We start from the raw sequence: 20,270 nt of genomic DNA on the forward strand, positions 1-20,270 counted from the left end.
AAATCTTGGATGCAGTCAGTCCCTACTTCTTTGGAGACTGCTTTTGGTATCAAGTTCCTCACCTCTGTTTAGTTTAGATTTTATTGTTGATGTTGATAAACCCAAACCCATTCCTCAGGATCAATTAACTCCACCCTACAGCCTTCTCATGCTCTTTTATGGCTGTAGTAGAAATACTGTAACAGTTTATGAACTTGAAAATGTCACTGGAAAATTGTGGTATATCAGTTAGTTTTCTAAGAAGAAGCAGCTTTATCCAGAAAAGGTGGGGTTTTTGATTGCTTTTTCTGGAATTCCATTGTTATAATTCTATTTTCAGGTTGTCCTCACCTAGTAGGTGAGGACAACCTGAAAATAGAATTGGCTACCTTTCTTCTATCTTACCCACTCCTGTTCCCTTTAAAGAGGCTATTTTGTGGCTTTTCTGCATTTTCATTGGTCAGAGTTAAATATTAAATGCATTTTAAATTATAAAATGCTAATAGAGTTAAAGCATGATTATACCACTCCATGTTTTTTTGAGTAATGGGGTGACTTTAAGTTCCTGCATTCTGGTGCTATTTTATACGTGATATTCAGATGCTGAAAGGGTCTCCTCAAGAGAGTTCTGTGTCACTTTTGTAAGAATTCCAGTTAGAAGAACTAATCCTGGTGTGTAACCTCCAAAGGTAATGTCACATGGAACAATGAATGCTAAGCTCATTTCTCTGGCAGTTCCTTTTCAAATTCACATTATAATCAGAAACATTCACTGTCTTTTTAGAAAGGACAGATGTAAAATTACTTTCTCAGCCAGTACTCTGTCAATCATCTAGCAGTGGGTGGGATGTGACCTGCATGTGATTTATATTTAGGAAATACTGAAAAACACCTCGTTCTTGTGAACTGCTCTCCCTAGATCTGACCAGGAATAACAGCATCAGTTCATTCTTTCTAGCCACCCTTAGGTTCTTCCTTTTCTGCTTACATCTTTGTTTTAATTGTGGCAAGGCACCCCAGTGATAACAAGCTCCAAGGCATGAAGCTCCTACCCTTATGTGGAGTAAATCCTTGCTCCTCAGTGCTCCCCACAGATTGCATGAGGTCAGCCTGCGGAGTCGAGGAGTTTGTAGCCAGCTACATTGACATCAAATCCCAGATACACAAGCCCATCATTCCTTTAAGAACTTTTGCCTGTAACTATAGTGTCAGTGACGTATATTTAAGGAATGCTATAGAACTGAAGATGTTTCCACCTTCAGGAGCAAGATAAAAAAGGCAAAGAGACTTACATAACGTCATGGAAACTATAAAGCCTAATAAGAATTAGTTTGATGACTTATTCCTAAAAAATAGTTTATTGCTGGTGTTGGAGCACTTCTGTGTTTAGGGACTGACTGGCTGAAGTACAGGGCAATTTGCTGTCATTTCTGTCCATAAGGAGTGAGGCCATTTAGTATATGTATGCCCAAGCCATTACTGTCTTAATGCAGTAGTTATTCTCATGGAATGTGGAGTAGTGTTCTTTACCATCCTTACATCCTCTCCACCATTCGTAACACTAAGCTTTGGAAAACGTAGTAGCATTATTGTAAGATTCTATCTGTAAAAGAATTGCTCAGTTATTCAGCCTCTCTTCCATCTTCCTTTTCAAAGCTCACTGCTTTAAAAGTTTACTTCATGATAACCAAAAGATGTTCAGAGCATGAGTTTGCCAGGCAGAAGGGCTCATGCAGCTTAAAAAATAGCAGCTGAAGTTGCTGAAGTTTTCTCTTCTGCAGAGTCTCCCACTTTTGTTGCTACTCTTCAGAAAATTTCACTTTCACAAAAGTATTGCTGCAAATGCTTTCTGTTTGGTTATTTTTGTTTTGATTTTGCAACATGTTATTGCTATCAGAATAAGCTAAGCTATATGGGGATGGCAAATCTGCCACCCCAAAAAAAAAATAAAGCAAGCAATCCAGGCAGCCATTTGATACCTCTGCACAGAGTACCTCAAGAAAAGAGAAACCCTAGGAAAAAGAGAAGTAAATACAGAGGAGTAAATACAGGAACCCTTTGCAATGGGTGATATTAGATTAATAGTCATTAATTTGTGCCTAGTTGAGATTATTTAACTCAGAGGAAATTTAGACAGGTTGGAGGACCTGGAATCTGCTAAATTATAATTGAAACAATTATTCAGAATAACTGGTTTTAGTTTGGCTGATTTATCTTTTTTAAAATTTTAATTCATCATTTCAAGCAGTATTTTGAGGTTTAAACATACTTTAGTGCTTTTCAGTGTTTTAAGATGCTCCCTGCATCTCTCAGTTTGTTTACATTACTAATCTTTCCCACTTAACACAAGTTCTCCAGATTAATCTTTAGGATTTGAAATAGTTTTTGTGTACTGGTGGACTGTATTTATTTGTGAATTTAAAATAAATATTCATTACACGACATACAAAACTTAATATCAGTCTTTCTTAAAGGGACTTGGCAAACCGGAATTATATAAGATAATAATTCAATTTATGCTTTTGGAAGCCTGCCATTTTCTGCCTTTGCTGATGACCAGTCTTGTGTAGTGCGGTATGTCATTACCATTTTCAGTGATGAAGATGAATTGCTAAACACTGACCAATCTTAATTTAATATTATACCTACAGACTGTGAGACAAATTAATTTTTAGTGCTCTCCTTCTATATTTATGGGTATAACCACTATTATTTCTCATGAGAGTTGTACCCGAACCTCCCTCTACATACCACATCAAAATGTGCCTCAAAGAAATGACTCCTCATGCTTGGTGGTTTCAGGAGAGAAGAATGTGCAAAAATATCAATTCACTCATAAGAAGGTCTAATTTTTTTTTCCTGTAATAGTATCTGGTATCCCTAAAACTGCTCTCCAGAATCATGCAGAATTCTCTGGTAGGAATTGAAACATGATAAGTCTCATTCTTGTACTGCTGGAAGTCATTAAAATTGTACTTTTTGTATAGCAGGAATTAATTTCCAGCAGTAATTTTCATGTTTCTCTACTACATTAGCTCATCCCTAAAAAGTAAAATCTGTCAAGTAAAATCTTCACTGGTTTTACAGTATATCACAGGCATCTGTACAAACATTACAGCTCCTATCAAGAACTTGCCAAAAGTACGAGATGGAATGAAACTTCTCTACACTGCTTGTAGGTGTTAGCATTGAGCCTGCTTATCTATATGGAAAAATATATCTCAGCACATCTTTCCTAATCAGGGATGTGACTATAGGCAACAGAAATAATAAATCCATTACCATCGCTGCAGAACTTGGGAATTCTGCCATAGACTTCAGTGAGGTCTGGGTTTAAATACAGTTCTGCTCAAGTGCTGGGAACAAAAGCTGTTCAATAGCTGTTGTTTAAGCAGCTGATCCTTTAATAAGGCTGATCCTTTTTTAATAAGCAGCTGATCCTTTTGCTCTAATTGGATCACTCCTCTCCTAGAAGATCTTTTTCCCACTGTGTGAAATTTCAGCAGTGGATCAGTGAAAACAACCAAATCCAATTCTGAAGATTGGGCCAAGCCCAAAGATTACACTTATGAGGCTTTACCTTGATGCCTTGCAGTGATGCAAACGGAAGTTTCATGCAGTAATAATTGATTTGGCCCACATATATCTTAGTTTCTGATTTCTACCTACTTGTGACAGGTCAAACAAGTTACAGGAGATGTTAAATAAGTGATCTCACAAATCACATTGTAGATGCTTGTTAATTCCTGAAGCTTTGTCAGTCATATCTTCTGTTTTGTCCTGTGCTTTGCTAGGCTTATCAACGTTGCAAGCTGTGCTGGATTCTGCTGCTGAAAAGAAATGGCAAGTGACTGCTATCAATGTAGGAAATATTAACAATGAGAGAAAAGATGAAACTTACCGTTCACTGTTTCAAGATCTAGAGGTAAAAAAGGAAAGACGAGTGATTTTGGATTGTGAACGCGATAAAGTCAACGACATTGTTGATCAGGTTTGCTATTCTCCTTTCTTCAGTGACAGCAGCTAGCAGTATTCTATAAGTAAATGTAATGAGTTCATTTGTTTTGATGGTATTTTTGTGATTGTTATAAATCATTTGGCAGTGACAAGTTTGTATTGAGGACAGCATATGTGCCAGGGAGAAAGTGAACATACAAATCCCATTATCCCTCCCTTTGCCCAAACCCAAGATATTGCTATCTGGATGATCCTGTAGTTTTCTATCCTGGTTATTTAAAAGAAAAACAGTACCTTTACACAATACCTTGCTCAGACCATTTTACAGCCTAAGTAGTATACTGTATTATACATAGTTGATACACTATTATACCTGGTCCAATATAGGTAGTTATGTCTAAGGATTAGTTCTTTTTACACCTAGAAGGTATTTTCTCCCTCTAATACATTTTCTGAGAACCTTTTATGTCTTGGGAAGACTGTATCACAGCTACTCTTCCTCATTAAATGCCCTTTGAAATTTATGTTTTGAAGCTCTTTGTCATTTGTACTTTCCTTGCTTGTCTCTTCATTTTGTGTCACTTTTAAAGTGTGTTAACCAAAATTGGATGCTGTTTTTCATAGCTAACGCCTCCTGAGCTTTAAAAAGAACAGCAAAATCTGTCTTCTCTCCACCCATGCAAATTATTTGCCAAAATGACTTTTTTAAAAAGTCTTCTTTTTAACAACATTATCATGGTGCTCTGATTCAAATTACTGCATTACTTTGAAATCTACCACTTCAGTCCTAGAATCTAGGAAGTTCTTACTGGCTCTGTACCTTCCTACTTTTCATGCATGCAGAGCACAATGGAAAATTGAAAGGATAGTTCCCTGTTGGCTTGAGCTTCATCATGTGAGACTGTGAAGCATCAGTAAGGATGTATCATCTGAGTATGGATGTATTTGTTTGAAGGTTTTTTGAAGGGCTTGTTATTTTGGTCTTTGTTTTGAAGGTCATTATATTTTGAAGAGACTCAGACAATGAGCAGTGTCCTTAATGGAGTACATTATGTTTGTGTGTTTTATTTGGAATTCATAGCCACAAAGCCTTTTTCTAATTTTCAAGATAAATTTGAGTTTGATCCTGTTCTTAAGAGCATTTGATCTCTGAGAGTGTGATCTCTCTGTCATCTGCAGTATTTCAAAATCATATTTGCTGACTTATCAATGTCAAGAAATGTACAATGTAGAACAATGTTTGACATTAGTAGTCCTTATAGGTCCTCTTCAGCTGGTTCTGTGTGGCTTTTCAAACAGTTTTTTTACTTATCTTAGAGTGACTTTTTGTCTTGCCCATGTCTCTTGTGAGTTTCTAATGACATCCTACAGAACAATCACCTTTTTAGACTCAAGATATGTCACATCTTGCTGTTTCCTTATTATCAGACCAGAGAAAAGAAAGATACTGCTTTGACATATTTTGATCTTGACAAGACTAATTTTAGCAATTATTTTACTATCCTATACATTCTTTTTAAAATAAGTATGTAATATTCATTATAATTTCTGATATGAAACTTTGGCTGACTGAAATTTTCTTTAGTTTCACCTTTTAGTCACCTTTTATAGACTACCTTCAGTTACCACTCATTTTTACAGTCTTTGTTTCATAATAGGCCTATTTTCGTCTTTGTCTGCCTCTTATTTTGATTGCATTTCTGGGATATTTTTCTTGTCCTAGTTGCACTTTGATGGATTCTGCCTTTTTTAGACCCCTAGAGTTTCTCAGCTCATCCCCACAGACTTGTGCTACTCCTCAGACATACAGCTGGCTAAGCTTCTGTTTCTGCTGTTTTGGTTTGTAAGTCACTGAAGAATCCTACATAACAGCCAAATCAGCCTCACATGCCAGTTAATATAACTCTAGTTAGTTGTTCTCCTCTAAATAGTTTACTGCTGTGCCCTGGAATATGTTCTCTTAAACTGTTTGCAGCTGTCCCAAATGGGTTTAGTCTTGGAACTCTCTTCACAAGATAGCCTAGTTGTTTCTGCACTTTGGTCTGGTTTTTAAGTCCATTATCCTTACACTCAGTAACTTCCTTACATTTAAAGGTAAAACCACTTTCTATTTCTAAAGTAGCCTAAAAGCAAGTCTGACTGATTCTCTAATAATTATCTCCATCTCTTAAAATGAAATGTTGAACAATGGATTTCTTGGCCTGTGAGTATCCTTTGAGTGTGTTCTAATTTTCTTTTATAATAGCAGTGTACTTTAGGTCTTGCTTTGCTACCAGATTTATTGTTTTAAAAATTATTTTAATTCTTGCCCTGAAAAAAACCCTCAGAAATTTCCTTCATTTCATGAGGATGCCTGTAGTAGATTCATCATATCAGTGTCCCTTTTTCTGTGTATTTTTACTGCAAGAAATGCAACAGGCTTTCTGTAAACCAGATTTTCCTTGAATACCAAAGTACTATTTGCATTGCTCGATACATAGAGGAACAACTTCTTTACTTCCTTCCTTACTTTCTATTGTTGAACAAATCTTTCATTTTAGTGCTTTGATTTATCCTGGAAGTGTTTTAAGCTGAGATGACAGACTCAGGTTTACCCAGTTACACTTCGTAGCCCTTGGATCTTTGTATTGGCACAAAATGTATTTGCAAAGCCACTTAATCATTCTTGTTTTTTGTCTCATGTTGTAGTTTCTCTTCAGATTTCAACAAATCATGCAAATTGAAAAATAATTCAGTTTCTCATCTCTCCTCAGACTAGTTTATATTCCTCTCCTCTGATCTGGCAGGTGTTACCATGCTCTTCATTATATAGTTTCTGTCTCTTCTCGGCAGCTTCCTTTGCAGAATCTCATTTCACCCTGATAACACCCTTTGGGCAACTCTGTAATTACTGCCACTACTTGTCTATCCCTGCTACAGAAGGTCTTCTGAACTGCTGAAAAGCTTTTGTGTGCACAGCTCCTTCATTATGGCTTTTGGTACTATCACTGAATTTTCTTAGTTTTAACTGGCAGCATCCTCAGTGATCATCCTTAATGGACAAATGGCAAGTTTTAGCAAGCTGGGTTAATAAAAGAGTAACCAGTGGCAGCTGGAGCAGAGTTACTGAGCATTGATCCAAAGGCTTGCAGCTACTGGTTGTCTTCTCAGATACCAATGATGAAGAAATATTTCATACAGAAAAGCTAATCTATTTGGTATAACTGAAATTTCTTTGGAAGCAGCAGCTATGTAAGAAATACACCTGAAAATAGTTCTTAAACCTCTTAGTAAGTATTTAGTTTTAAGTAGTCTGATCCAGGTAATTGTTTTAGGACACTTAATTTCATATATCACATATATATATTTACCTCAAAAGAGAAACAATTTAATTACTTCCATGGCCTGTGTAATGTGATCCCTCTCAGTCTCAAACTCTAGTAATGTAAACTCACTGCTTTCAATTACATTTCTGTAACTTCATTAAACCAAGTATGTGGAATGTTTTTCACTAGTACCCTGATAAAAGTTTCAGGATACCTAGTCTGAATATTTTAGTTATATGTTAAGTGAGGAAATGAATGTGTCATCCTCTCTTAATTTAAGTTCATTGTTCTCATCGTTCCAAAGATGGAATAAACCTCTAGACTCCTCCTATCTTGCACATCCTTCCTCTGGAGAAGTGCTTAGCTTCAAAATGCAAACTTCCCCTTGCAGACATAGTCTTAGGCTTGTGTGGGGGAAGAATCCATGCTACAGGTATGCCAACAGACACTGTTGAGAAGCCACCAGCTGGCTTTGAGGGAGACTGTGAGGAACACTTAGGGCAATAAACAATTTGAACTTTACAAGTTTTCATCATAACTCGTGAATGTCAATGGGCAGAATCTAACAGGAGTCTGTGAGGCACACCACAGTAGCTAGCATTCAGCTCCTGTGTCTGGAGGGACTCTCCCTCTTGGGACTTGGACTTCAACATGGCTAATTTCTAGCAACAAAGAGTATGCTCAGTGCTGCATTGGGTAAAATAAAGGATAAAGCATCACACAAACTCAGTATCGTGTGCCATAAAGCTCTTAACTAACTTTTACATCATACTGTATTTTGTACCTTTCAAGTCTTTGTCCATATGCCAGGTGAACATTCTCCACTATGGAGGTATTTCTTCTTTTTTTACAGGTTATCACAATTGGTAAACATGTTAAAGGATACCACTATATCATTGCAAATCTGGTAAGCATTCTTAGTATTTAAAATACCTGTATTGCTCCTTTGACTGTTTATGGAAGCACATCTACTAGTATTTTGTTTTAAACACATTTTAGAAAACAGAAAAAAAATCTAGATTTTTTTCTAGAAAAAAATCTAAATCCATTTAACAAGGATAAAGACTAGAAAAAACCTAGATGTCTTTACCCTTGCTAAATGAATGTATGTGTTGAGATTATGTTTGTTTGTTGGCTGAGTGTTTTCAGGGTTCAAATGCCTCTTTTGATATTCCCATCAATGAGAATGAAGGTTGCTCAGCACCTTCAATAGAACTTCTCTTTTTCTACATACTTTAGAAAAAGAGTGTATGTAAAATATAAAAAATAACTCTCTGCATCATAGGGTGTTACATTTATTCAGCAAGGTGATGATTTCTCTCTCACAACTTTTAAACTACTTTAGAACCACGGTTTTCATGTTTCATTTTGCTAGACTAGTGAGTCTCAGATTTCCACATTTCATCCTTCAGACTGGCTGGGTGATCAGTCTGAATTCATGTTTTCTTGAAGTTAGGTGATCACACTGTATAGCTAATAGTGTTCCTGAAGGGAAAGCTAAAAAAACTCACTAAATTCTGTCAAGGAAATTTTTTTGAAATTGTGTCTTTAGGTGAAGGGCCATTTTACTGATATTAAAGCCTATAAACACTTACTGAAGCTAGGGAAACTAATCCAGTTTGGTTTTTGTTTTGTTTTGTTGGGGTTTTTTTGTGACAGACAAGGAAATTCTGTATGCTCAAATCTCAATTATCCTGTTCAAGAAAAGAGTTTTGGGGGTTGCATAGTGCAAGTGCCACCAAACCTTTTTTTATCATTCATTCTTGAACTGTGACAGTGTTTGATATAAATTCCAGCAGGGCCCAGAGTGCCCCAATTAACACTGTCTTCCACAGTGCTTTGAGAAGCCTGAGGAAACAGAAGGAGCGTGGTGTGTCTCTGGCCCTGGAGGCATAACCCTGGTCTCCTCCTGGCCTTTGATGGAAACTCTTCCCCCTCCAGGCAGGCACTGCTCTGAAGAGTCATGTGGGTGCCACCCTGTGAAGAAGCCTCTTTCTTTAAAGGCCTCTTTAAAAGCTGAACACCAGGGTTTCATTCTTATATCTTAATAACTAATTTTTGGATAAAGTTGAGGTGTTGATATTCATAAAGAAGGCATAAAAGTCTTACAAAATGTGTGAAATTATCTGTCAGACATTTGTGGTTTACATTGCAAATGTTGGATAAACAGTATTTTGAGTCTTAAGGGAAATTTTAGAAAATGTGCCCAGTGGATTTTATGATGTTAACTGGTTGCTATTTTAGCCATTGCTTTAAATTTGTAACAGTAAGTCCATAAGACCTAAAAATTACTGAATGTTATGTTTTAAAGCTGTTTAATATCATATATAAACTGTTGATGGAAGTGATTTAAAAAACTTGTTTTTCTCTGCGAGAAGGAAAACTTATCTAGTATTTAAATCATATCTTCACTGAATCCACCTGCTTTCTTATTTTTGGACTGTAGTAATAGTCTCCTCCAGTCTCATCAGTCGTTCAAGAAATTTATCTATTTTGAAAATTAAAAAATTCTGATAGTTGGAGAAGATGTTTGAATATACAATGAATGTTCCTGCTCGACTGTCAAGTTACATGATCCGTGTAGCAGTGTCTGTATTAGCAGGCAACAACACATGAGGATCATTAATCCACAATCATTAAAGAGCATCTAATATAGCAATTGTAGCAACTTCTGATAATGTGGTTTGAATTTGCTGCTGTATTCACTCAAAACATTCATTTATAATGAAGCGTTTGATGTCATTATTTCATGGAAATGCATTTGTAGGGTTATTTGGGTGAAGTTAAATCACAGAAAACAGAACACAATAACTTTTTGTAAGAATGAGAAGTACTTTTTTATGTCAGAGGGAGGAGGCAGTGGAGATGGTAAGTCCTTCCACATGCTTTAGAGTTCCTAAAAAAAGAGGATACAGCTGTGGTTGTAAGTATTCCTGCCTAAAACTTGCTTGCCTGTTACTCATGTCTCGTGTTCCCTTTCTCACTTAAGTGGTCCCCTTGAAATTAACAGGATGGCAAGGACCACTCAGCCCTTGGTCTCTATAAAAGTGTTTGCTAGTGGGCAGCAAGAAGCATTGCTGGCTGATGGAGCTGATGACTTAATCCTGGCAGCACAGGATTTAAGTTGGATCCTGTTTGAGGAAAATGTTGGCTTACTGTTCTGCAGTAGAGGTCATGTGGTAACTCTTCCTTTTTTTACACTATTGAGACAACTGCCAAAACTATTCAAATAACAGGCAATTTTTTTCTGTGCTCAGGGATTTACTGATGGAGATTTGTCAAAAATTCAGTTTGGAGGAGCTAATGTCTCAGGATTTCAGATAGTTGACTATGATGATCCTGTGGTGTCAAAATTTATACAACGTTGGTCAACACTGGAGGAGAAAGAATATCCTGGTGCACACACTAGTACAATCAAGGTAGGTCTTATGTTTGTTTTAACTGCACTAGAAGTACAGGAATTGAAGGGTTTGGAATAGAAACACAAGAGCCAGAAAGCCCTTGAAAATCAACAGTCCCAACACAATTTTATATCTCTCTGGAGTACTTTTAACATTCTCTGTCATAGGGCTGATTGAGCAAAGATGATACACTCTTCAAAATGTTCAAGACAATTTTTTCTTATGTCACTGTAAATCTGTGCCTGGCAGCTTGTTAGGTAATTGGTTTAGATATGATGATAGATTAACTAGATCTACTGAGATTTTTTTGATTTTTCTTTTTCTCTGTTTTGAAATTTTTCTCTTTCTCTGTATTTTGAAATAGTTAAAGACAAATATCAATCATGCTTCTGGGGAGCACAGATTTAGTACTTTTTTGATGTAACAACATAACCCAAAGAAATGGTTAGACAGTTCCTTTGAGACAGTTGCCCAAGTCCTACAAAGACTTAAAAAATTAAATGCTATGCCTGACATGCAGGATCATGGTCTGATTTCAGGCCTGCATGACACACAATGTAACACTGGGCAGGTGATTTCACTTTTTTACCTCAGTTTTACTTTTAGATAAGACTAGGATAATAGTACCTTCTCACTTTCTCTAACTATGAATTAGTGGCTGAAAGATATTAAAAAGAATAATTCAATTTTAATGTTAGATAATTTCTGTTTTAAGTAATACAATCAGAGATTTTAATAAGAACACAGTATTAAATAGCTGTAAAAGACAAAAAAAAAAGTTCCAAATGTTCTAGCCATAACTTTTTTTCTGGTATAATTTGAATATGAAGCATGTTCTTAATTTATAATGAAATTAATAAAAAGTTCAGCATGGAAGGAAGAACCATTTTTTTTCAAAGGCCTGGTAGAAAACCTTAATTTTAATTAAAAACAAAAAACCAATATAGATTCCTTTTTTATGAGGCCAGGTTTGGTGGTAACTTAGTCAAAGTGATTTTTTTTCCTGTGGTTATTTTTGTAGTTTAAAGTCTTTATGACAGAGATAGTGAATTTCTTACTTGATGTTTGAAAAAGTAGACTGGAGTCTGGGTCAGTTCTTTAGGTATATTTATATTACAGATGTGTAGTATATGTAATCTGTATTGCTCTCATTTAGGAAAAAGGAAAGGGATGTGGCTGTGGAGAATTAACAGAATCCTTGTCTCTGTGATAATTGAGTGCCCAAATCTTCCTACATATTCATGTTGCAGAATCATAGTCTGGAAATAATAATAGAGAAATACATAAAACAAATGGCTGTAGTGAAGAACTCAAACTGAAACCAAGATGCAGTTTTTATCAGTGATGGAAAAATAAAAATGCTGAGACCCAATAATATGGCCTGTGGTGTTACTTACACTGGGGGAAATTGCATGTGTGTTAGATAACATGAAGTGGTGGCAATGTTGTATTAAAGCACGAAAATCTCTAATTTTGTCACAAATATTCCCTTTATTTCTTCCGTTATAAATCCTTTCAATTCTAGTAGAAATTTAAAGAGTTGAAGGAGAGTATTTGCAATATCTTCTGCTTTTGAGGTTTATTTTGTTATGGATAGGAAAAGTAAAGTAATTGAAACACTTATTTTCCTGAATGTCATTGATTTAGAACACATTTGAAATTCAATTTAAAAGGCCGACCTCTCCTTTATATTGTTTGCTCAACTTATATATAGGACTGCACTGATACTCATTCAAGAAACTGAGATCTATGTTAGATTATCAGACAATTTATAAATGCTAGAGGTATTGCTGGTGAGGAAAGTGTGGATGTATATTGCAATATTTGGTGACATTGATTGTATCAGTTATTGTATTTCTTTGTGTAGCTTTCCATCTCTTGCCCTTATACATGTATTACTTCTCATTCTTGCTTGTCATTACAGGTAGGGTTAGAGGTATGTCACATTTAATTCCCACTTTAGAGGGAGTTAGAGGCAGGGCAGAATCATAGTAATCGTGGAAAACAGGGCAAGAAAGGTCTTTGAGTGGTCAGTCACCTGTCTGTCCAACTTGCCTGAAGGCAGAATCAGATAGAACTGTGCAGTTCCTCTGAGTAGTGAATTCACAGCTTCTCCAAGCATCTATTTCAGCACTTAAACGATCTTGGTTTTGGCTTTTGTCTAGCCTTAATCAGCCTTTATATCACCTAATCCGTTATTCCTTTATATATGTGAGAGGGTTCTGCTTTTTCATTGTCCTCCTGTATTTGAAAATGGCTGCCACCATTTCTGTCTTGCTTTCCTCCCTGCAAAACCAAATAATCCCTTTTTCTTATGAATTTTCTGCTCTCAGATCCTGTTTGTCCTTTTGCTCTGGAACCTTTCTATTTGGTAGCTCTTTCAAATGCCAGACTGGCTACTGCAACATATCTGAGTGCTATGTTGAGGAAATGGAAATAATGGCTTCCTGTGTCTTAGAGAAAGTACTTATTTCAGGGGGCTCTTTTGTATTACTTTTTTTTTTCCTCTCCTCACCACTATGACACTAGTGAGATGTGTTTCTCATGCTAACAGCCAAATCTTCTTCTGCACTTCTTTCTTGTGCTGCTGGTGGTTCAGATGGGCTCATACCATATCTGTTCACTTTGTCATTACTTTTAAGTACAGGCTATTTTCATCAACTCGTGCTGAGTTGCATTTCTCACCTGTCCTTTGTGAGCATTTCTTTCCTTCTTATATTGTTATTCTAGCTCTGTTACTCTCTGCTTCTGTATAAACATCTAGATTACTGAGCAGGTTAATGCACTGGTCTCCCACTTTCCCTTAAGTGGTCTTCAGAATAACGTTTTTCCCCTTTTGATTTTGAGGTAGTTGTCCAAATTGCCAGTGCTGATAAATGAACTTTTGCTCCCAGTCCCATGGAATCTAGGAAACTCTTGCTGCAGATTCTGTATGAAACATATAGGAAGGCTGACAAGGGCCCTGCATTCATCAGTATAGAGATGAGAGGTGGTTACCTGCCCCTAACAGGTAATATTATCTCTGGGATTGTAAGTGTTCTATCATTGCAAACAAAAAGATTGCAACTCTGTTGTATTATCTTCCTTTTGTAATCCAAAAGCAAGTGTACATTCATTTCACATCACAAAATGCAAGTCAATGGACTATGACTGAGCTGATAAGACTTACCACAACATCCAAGTACAGTGCTGAAAATAGAGAGGCACCCTTTCTAAGAAAAAATGCATTTCAAAGGAACATGCTCTTCAAGAAAGAAGAGCACTGCTAAAAGCCTCTTCCACAGATGCCCAGAAGAGTATCGGTATCAAATTGCTTTAAAAATGTATCTTTACAATTTATAAAATATTAATTATAAAAAATTGCTGTCTTAGGACATAGATGAGAAAAGACACTGATCTCATTTGTTGCTGCACTGTACCTGTACTGATAAAAGCAGAAGTTTTATAGATTAAGCAGGATGCTTAAAACAAGTGCATTGCAGACTTTTTTACAGAATATTTTTGCATCTTTCAAAATTAACGCTGATACATGGTTTACTTCAGATTAAATTTAAAACATTTCTGTTATAGCCAAGGTGTTACCAGTCTATGCATGCAGTTCTGGAAGAGCTAATATGTAGATCTTGAAACATAGAGTTGAGCATCTTGGCTAATTTTTTGTCAAGTAGCAAAAAGAAAGACACATTCAATTTTATAAAGGCTGAATAATAACAAGTTGAAATTTTCTTTTGATCCAGTATTGTGTATTTACAAATATGCTGGGCTTTCTGAGCCTAATGTTGTTCCAGGCTGTTACATTTAAGATAAGCTTCTCGATCCTGTGGAAGGACACTGGAGGACAACACATCCATTCATGTCCAACTGCTCCAGTTTGCTGATCTGATAAACCCATTCTCTCCAGGGGCAGCCTTTGGTCCATTTGCCAAAAGAAACTCAATCTGTATCTCTTGAAGGCTAGTGAGACATAAGTTGTATTGCCTTTGTGTGGCAGGGTTTTGGTAGAAGGGGACCAGAGGAGTGGCTTTTGTGAGAAGCTTCTGGAAGCTTCCTCCATGTCCGGTGAAGCCGATACCAGCTGGCTCCACGACTGACCCTCCACTGGCCAAGGCTCATGTCATCAGGGAAGGTGGTGGTGCCCTGATAACACATTCAAGAAGAGTACAAAGCTACTGCTCAACAGCAGCCAGAGGAGGAGTGACAATATATCAGAGAAACAGACCTGCAGACAGTGCAGAAGGAAGGACTGGAGGTGGACCAGGTGCCAGAGAAATTTTCCTGCAGAGGAAGAGTGTGAGGAGTCCACCCTGTGAGGCAGAAGCAGTGGCAGAGATGGGTGCTGAACAGACTGCAACCCCCTTCCACATCCCCCTGTCCCACTGTGGGAACAGAGTATAAAGAATTTGTGAGTGAAATTGAGCCCAGGAAGAAGGGAGAAGTGAGTTGAGATGTTTGGAGATTTATTTTTTGTTTTCTTATATTCCTACTTTGGTTTGATTGGTAATTAAATTTTTTCTGAGTTGAGTCTGTTCTTCCTGTTATGGTTATTGCTGAGTGGTCTCTCCCTGCCATTATCCCAACCTACGAGACTTTCATTTTATTTTCCCTTCCCAGTCCCTCTGAGGAAGGGAGTGACAGAACGGCTTTGGTGGCACCTAGTGTCCAGTCAGAGCCAACCCTCCTCCTAAGTACTAAGCTTCAAGTGGGCATGTCCTGTGAGGGACAGCTAAGGTCTCTGAGCTTGTCTTCTTTGGAGAGGAGAAGGCTGAGGAGTGACCCCATTGTTCTCTACAGCTTTCTAAGGAGGGGGAGTGGAGAGGAGGGTGCTGAGATCTACTCCCTGGTATCTATTGACACAAGAGGATGTGTGGGAATGGTTCAGAGCTGCACCAGAGCACCAAAAGTTCATACTGGACCTTTGGAGCCTATATTTACATTTCTTTCTTTTTTTTTAGGGTAGTCAAATAGAGGAGCAGTCCTCCAGGAGAACTGGTTGATGCCCCAAACCTGTCTAAGAGGCATTTGGACAGTTCTGCTAAAAACACACTTTAGAATTGGTCAGCCCTGAATTGTTCAGGCAGTTGGACTAGATAATCATTGTAGGTCTGTCCAACTGAGATAGTCTTTTCTACAAGCCATCCTGTTCTGGAATAAGCTTTTCTAAGAGCAACCTGAGCCTTGAAGAGCCTGAGACAACTTGCATATGATATGTACAGAAACTATGTGCAACACGCAGAAAAAAATTTGGGGCTGCCTGGTTGAAGACCTAATTAAGCTCAGACTCATAGAGAATCCCATTGTGTCAGAAGGTGATAACAGCCCTGGTACTCATGCAGCTATTTTGGATGGGTGAAACTGTTTCATGCTGGTACATAATATTTCAGATGTTCTCTTTTCATGATTGTATTTCTGGCTTCATAATCTCTTTCCCCACCCAATCTTAGCTAGTGCATAGCTAAGATACCAAAACACCAGATTGTTTTTACCTCCTGATTTTGTCTTTAGTAGTTTCACATTTTCAGGTTTCCTCTTCATGTAGTCTTTAGGCCCTTATTTTGAAACCATAAGTCACAAGTAATGATGCTTGTAACTGAAAGATGCTGGTTTAACTATGCTGGTGCTAATTTAGCGGAAGGATTCAATACAGGTAACATGCAGAAGAAAAAATACAAAAAAACCTAGCACATAATATTTACCTTGCAGAAATAATTACCATTTAGATGACTCACTTTTAACAAGGAGCAAAGAAGAAAACAATGTGAACAAAGAAGAAAACACTGAAAACAATTATTCACACTGAAAGTTCAGAAGGCAGTTTGTCAAGATATAGGTGACAAAGCAAAAGTGTACAGTTGATGAATTAGACACTATCTTCATTTTAGGCCATGCCTCTTATGATTACAGTGTGTTGGAAAATGGTTTTATAATGCAATGAATTTTAATAAGAGTTATAGGGGATATTCTGTTGCACCTGCTACAGTTTTAATAGAAAAATATTATTGAATATGCCTTAATTCAGGTAGATCATAATGATTTATAATTATGGTTTTTTTATAGGTAATTTTTAGTATTTATTACAAGGTTGAACAAGGAATGGATCTGGAGTATTTTTGGTTTTTTCCTAAGTTTCCTTATAAAACTGTAGATTTCTGAGATTGTTCTGCCTGTTTTCAGTCCTTGCATATTGGTTTCCTGGGCATAAAAAAAAGGTATGCATCTAGCAGTTGGTGTTCCAGCTGCCTGGTTTCACTGGGCTTTCAAATCGCAGTATTCAGTCTTCTCTATTTAAAAAAAAAAATACAAAAAATATGATCATAAGAAATTTCAGTGTTAAACTTTGTGCTTCTTTTTGATAGCTCAAGGCTGTTTTGTGTAAGTAATCACTCATTCCAGCATAGTTGGTTTGGGTTGGGATGTTGTTTTTTTTCTTTTAAGAAAACTCAATTAAAGAATGGAACATTTAGTCACTGAAAGCAGTGGGTGGTTTGAGGCAATATCTGCAGATTTGTCTCAGACATGCAAAAGGCCAATTGACCCAGATCCTTCGATCTTGAAAGTGGCTGAACTGTGCTAAAGCAGAATTTAAAAACCTACAGAGCTGAGTCCTGATGTCTCTATGAAGCTATGTTTCTTTGAACTTGAATCCACTTATTCTTAGTAATTATAAATTGTTAAGGATCTTCAGCCAACAAAGTGCAGTGGATTCCTCCTGCCTATTTTTCCAGGAACTCTGTAGTACTTTTTCTCAACCAGCAATTCATCTGGATGTGGTGGATATAAACAAGACAAGCTACTATTCCTTCATGATTCACGTGTTCATCAAGGTCAGACATAACCCTGGCCTCACAAAGATCAATTTGTCATTTAGGACAGTCAAGCTTCATGGAGAATTGGGGATGAGAGAAGAGGGAGTAATAGACAAAGATTAAAATAGTAGTCGTAGGAGGAATGGTGTCATGCAAAAAAAGGGGTCAGCAGAGTGAAAAGAGGCTGTTGAAATGTGAGTGAAAGACATAGAAAAGTGGTGCAGCTCAGAGCTGGAGAGTCATCTGTGACTGCAAGTTTCTTGGGTCAGGGGAATAAGGGAGGAGGAGAAGCCCTGGGCATACTTGAATGAATAAGGAGGGGGGACATGTAGATTTATTTCTGGGGCAGGTGTGGTAATTAAGGACCAATTAATGTAAGTAGCTGCCCATATTACCTAGCATGGGGTGGCAGAAAATTAAAAAATGAAGTGTTTGTTATTCTTTGACAAAAACAATGTCTTGGTGAAATCAGCAACCTGGTAAGAATGGTGTATTCAATTCTATTAGTATTCTGCTTGGAAATTAGATTGGAGTAAATCTAAAGGAGAAAGCTGTTTATCTTGATACAACAGATATCTTGTTGCTGATTAGGATAAATGAGGAGCGATAATGAAAATGGGGAATTGTGGTTTAGGAATTGTTTTGTGTTTTTTGTGTTTCTTTTTTTCCCCCTATTGTTTTAAATTTAAGGCTTGAATTATTAATATTAGTTTTAAATGGCGTATTTTGAAAATACTTAGACCACAGTATATAGGATGAGGACTGCTGATTGGATTTTTTTTTCTCCCTCTCCCCTCCTGGAAAAAAATAAAGCCCAAAAACCAAACCAAGCAAACAACAACAACAACAAAAAACAATAAAACAGCAAACATCAAAAAAAATACCAAAACCCACACTCACAAGAAAAAGGCAAAGAACTCCACACACACTTCAACACTTCAAACATTCACATTAATTCTTTCAAATCCTTTTCTTGGCATGTATCTTTTTCAGATAATTCTTTTCCCTTTCTATTTTTACATTTTATTCTCATCCTGTGAGATATTCCTACTTAGTCTGTTTTCACTACTGTGACCAAAGGCTTCAGTTTTTGCTGCTGGATCCTGCTGATTTTTAATACTGTGAAGAGTGACATGCTTTGTTCTGGCTTAGCATTGAAGAAAAAGCTTTTGTATATTTATATGGTGAAAAGGAAAAATTTGTATTTTCTTTGTGTTTTATGGTGAATTCAAGGTGATTTTATCATTAATGGCATTGCTGTTTTGCATGTTTATTCTAAGTTGGAAATAAGATTACACAAGTCATTCTAGAACCTTATGTATTTTGTTAGTATGTATATTTTCGATAGGCAGTGGCATGATTAGAATATAAGCAGCGTCTTTTATAAGTGAAATGCTGTGGCTTCAATTCCAAATAATTCTTTTTGTTATTTCTGTAAAGCTTTTTGAATTCTTATACAAGTAAATGGTTTTCATTTACTATATTGGAAGACCAAAGTACTTTAAAACCTCTGTTCTCAATGTAAGATAAAAACCAAAAAATGGTAGGTACCTGAACTCTTTTTTTCCTGCTGAATTAGCACCTCTGACGACTTTAGTGAGAAGATTGTTCTGTACTGGAAGCAATCTTGGGAGAGAAATTACAGTTCAGGAATCTCATTCCTATGAGAGTAGCAGATAAAAAAGGTAGAAAGGCCAAGCACTTTGAGCTTTATAAATCTTATGATCTTTGCTATATTCAGTTTTTAAAAGAGTGAAAGAAGGTCACTTTCACCTATAAATATCCTACAGTGGAGCATTAGGATAATTCCAGTGCCCCAGTCTTGTCAGTCTCTGCTGGATGTGCTGTGAACATGCCTTTCAAATAAAAGTTAGACTTCCAGGAATTTAGGGTTTGGCAAGTGCCTGCTACTGGGCTAGCTGTTCTGGGTGTGCTCAGAAAGCAGCCTTTCTAAACCAAGCCGAGAGATAATTAAAATACATAAATATGTCAAAAAATCAGCAGATTTTCTGGATAGCAGTTCTGGAGCTGAATGCAAGTTTTTCTAAAGTGACAGTTGCTGCAGGTGTTCTTTGCATCTTATGACAGTATGGCACTTCAAAGCAAAAATACCTGTTTGTTTAGGTTTTCTGTGCACACAGAGTGCTGCAGATGTGTTTGAATAAAGGCTATTATCAAAGTGTAAGTTGATGTGACTGTGCAACTTTGGGAAACAAAATGTAATACACCTAGTATATTCATTAAGATAAATAGGGCTTGGTCTCTAACCCCATCTTTACTGAGATCAATCTAATTAATTTTTTGCAATGATCAGGTAATTTTACATTTTATTAATCTCCCCCTTTTAGGCAGAACAGGGGTTGTTATTAAAAAACTTCCAATTGTTATTTCCAAATATCTTATGTTTGTACGCATTTATTCTCAGCTGGAAGCAAGTCTGTTGCTAAGACCACCTATTTGCACAAGAGCATCATCCTAACAAAGAGGGAGAGCCATGCACTATCTTTTCTGGGCTCCCTGACCTCTATCTCACATTGCAGTATTTGAAATATGGCCAGAGGTAACGAAGATACTCGGGTGCTCAAAGCCCATTTTCTCATCACACTGCTGTGCACACATCCCCATTCATGCTAATGCCTGCACAAAACAGGTGAGAACAAAGCCTGGCTATAGGCACAGTCAAAGGCCATCTTCACTTCCAGTTACACTTACGTGTGCAAGATTTGACAATGTCTCTTGTGTCTCTTTGAAGTAGCTCTTTGCAATTCCATGTCCTGTCAGGATGCTATGCAAGGAGCCAGGAGCTCCAGAAGGAAATAGCCATT

General features: G+C 36.9%; 1 protein-coding gene across 4 annotated transcripts in view; it reads left to right on the forward strand.

The window, feature by feature from the left end:
- The window catches only part of GRIA2 (glutamate ionotropic receptor AMPA type subunit 2), an 88,633-nt gene that overhangs the window by 40,979 nt on the left and 27,384 nt on the right, over positions 1 to 20,270 (forward strand). For all 4 annotated transcript variants that reach the window (XR_010361142.1, XM_064417483.1, XM_064417484.1 and 1 more), the window contains exons 4-6: positions 3,774 to 3,970; positions 8,095 to 8,148; positions 10,499 to 10,660. Coding sequence is in view for 3 of the 4 variants with exons in the window: in XM_064417483.1 (XP_064273553.1) it covers positions 3,774 to 3,970; positions 8,095 to 8,148; positions 10,499 to 10,660 (413 nt within the window). In the remaining variant the exon portion in view is untranslated. The remainder of the gene's footprint in view (positions 1 to 3,773; positions 3,971 to 8,094; positions 8,149 to 10,498; positions 10,661 to 20,270) is intronic.

Source organism: Passer domesticus, chromosome 4 (genome assembly GCF_036417665.1).
Source record: "Passer domesticus isolate bPasDom1 chromosome 4, bPasDom1.hap1, whole genome shotgun sequence".
Lineage (NCBI taxonomy): Eukaryota > Metazoa > Chordata > Aves > Passeriformes > Passeridae > Passer > Passer domesticus.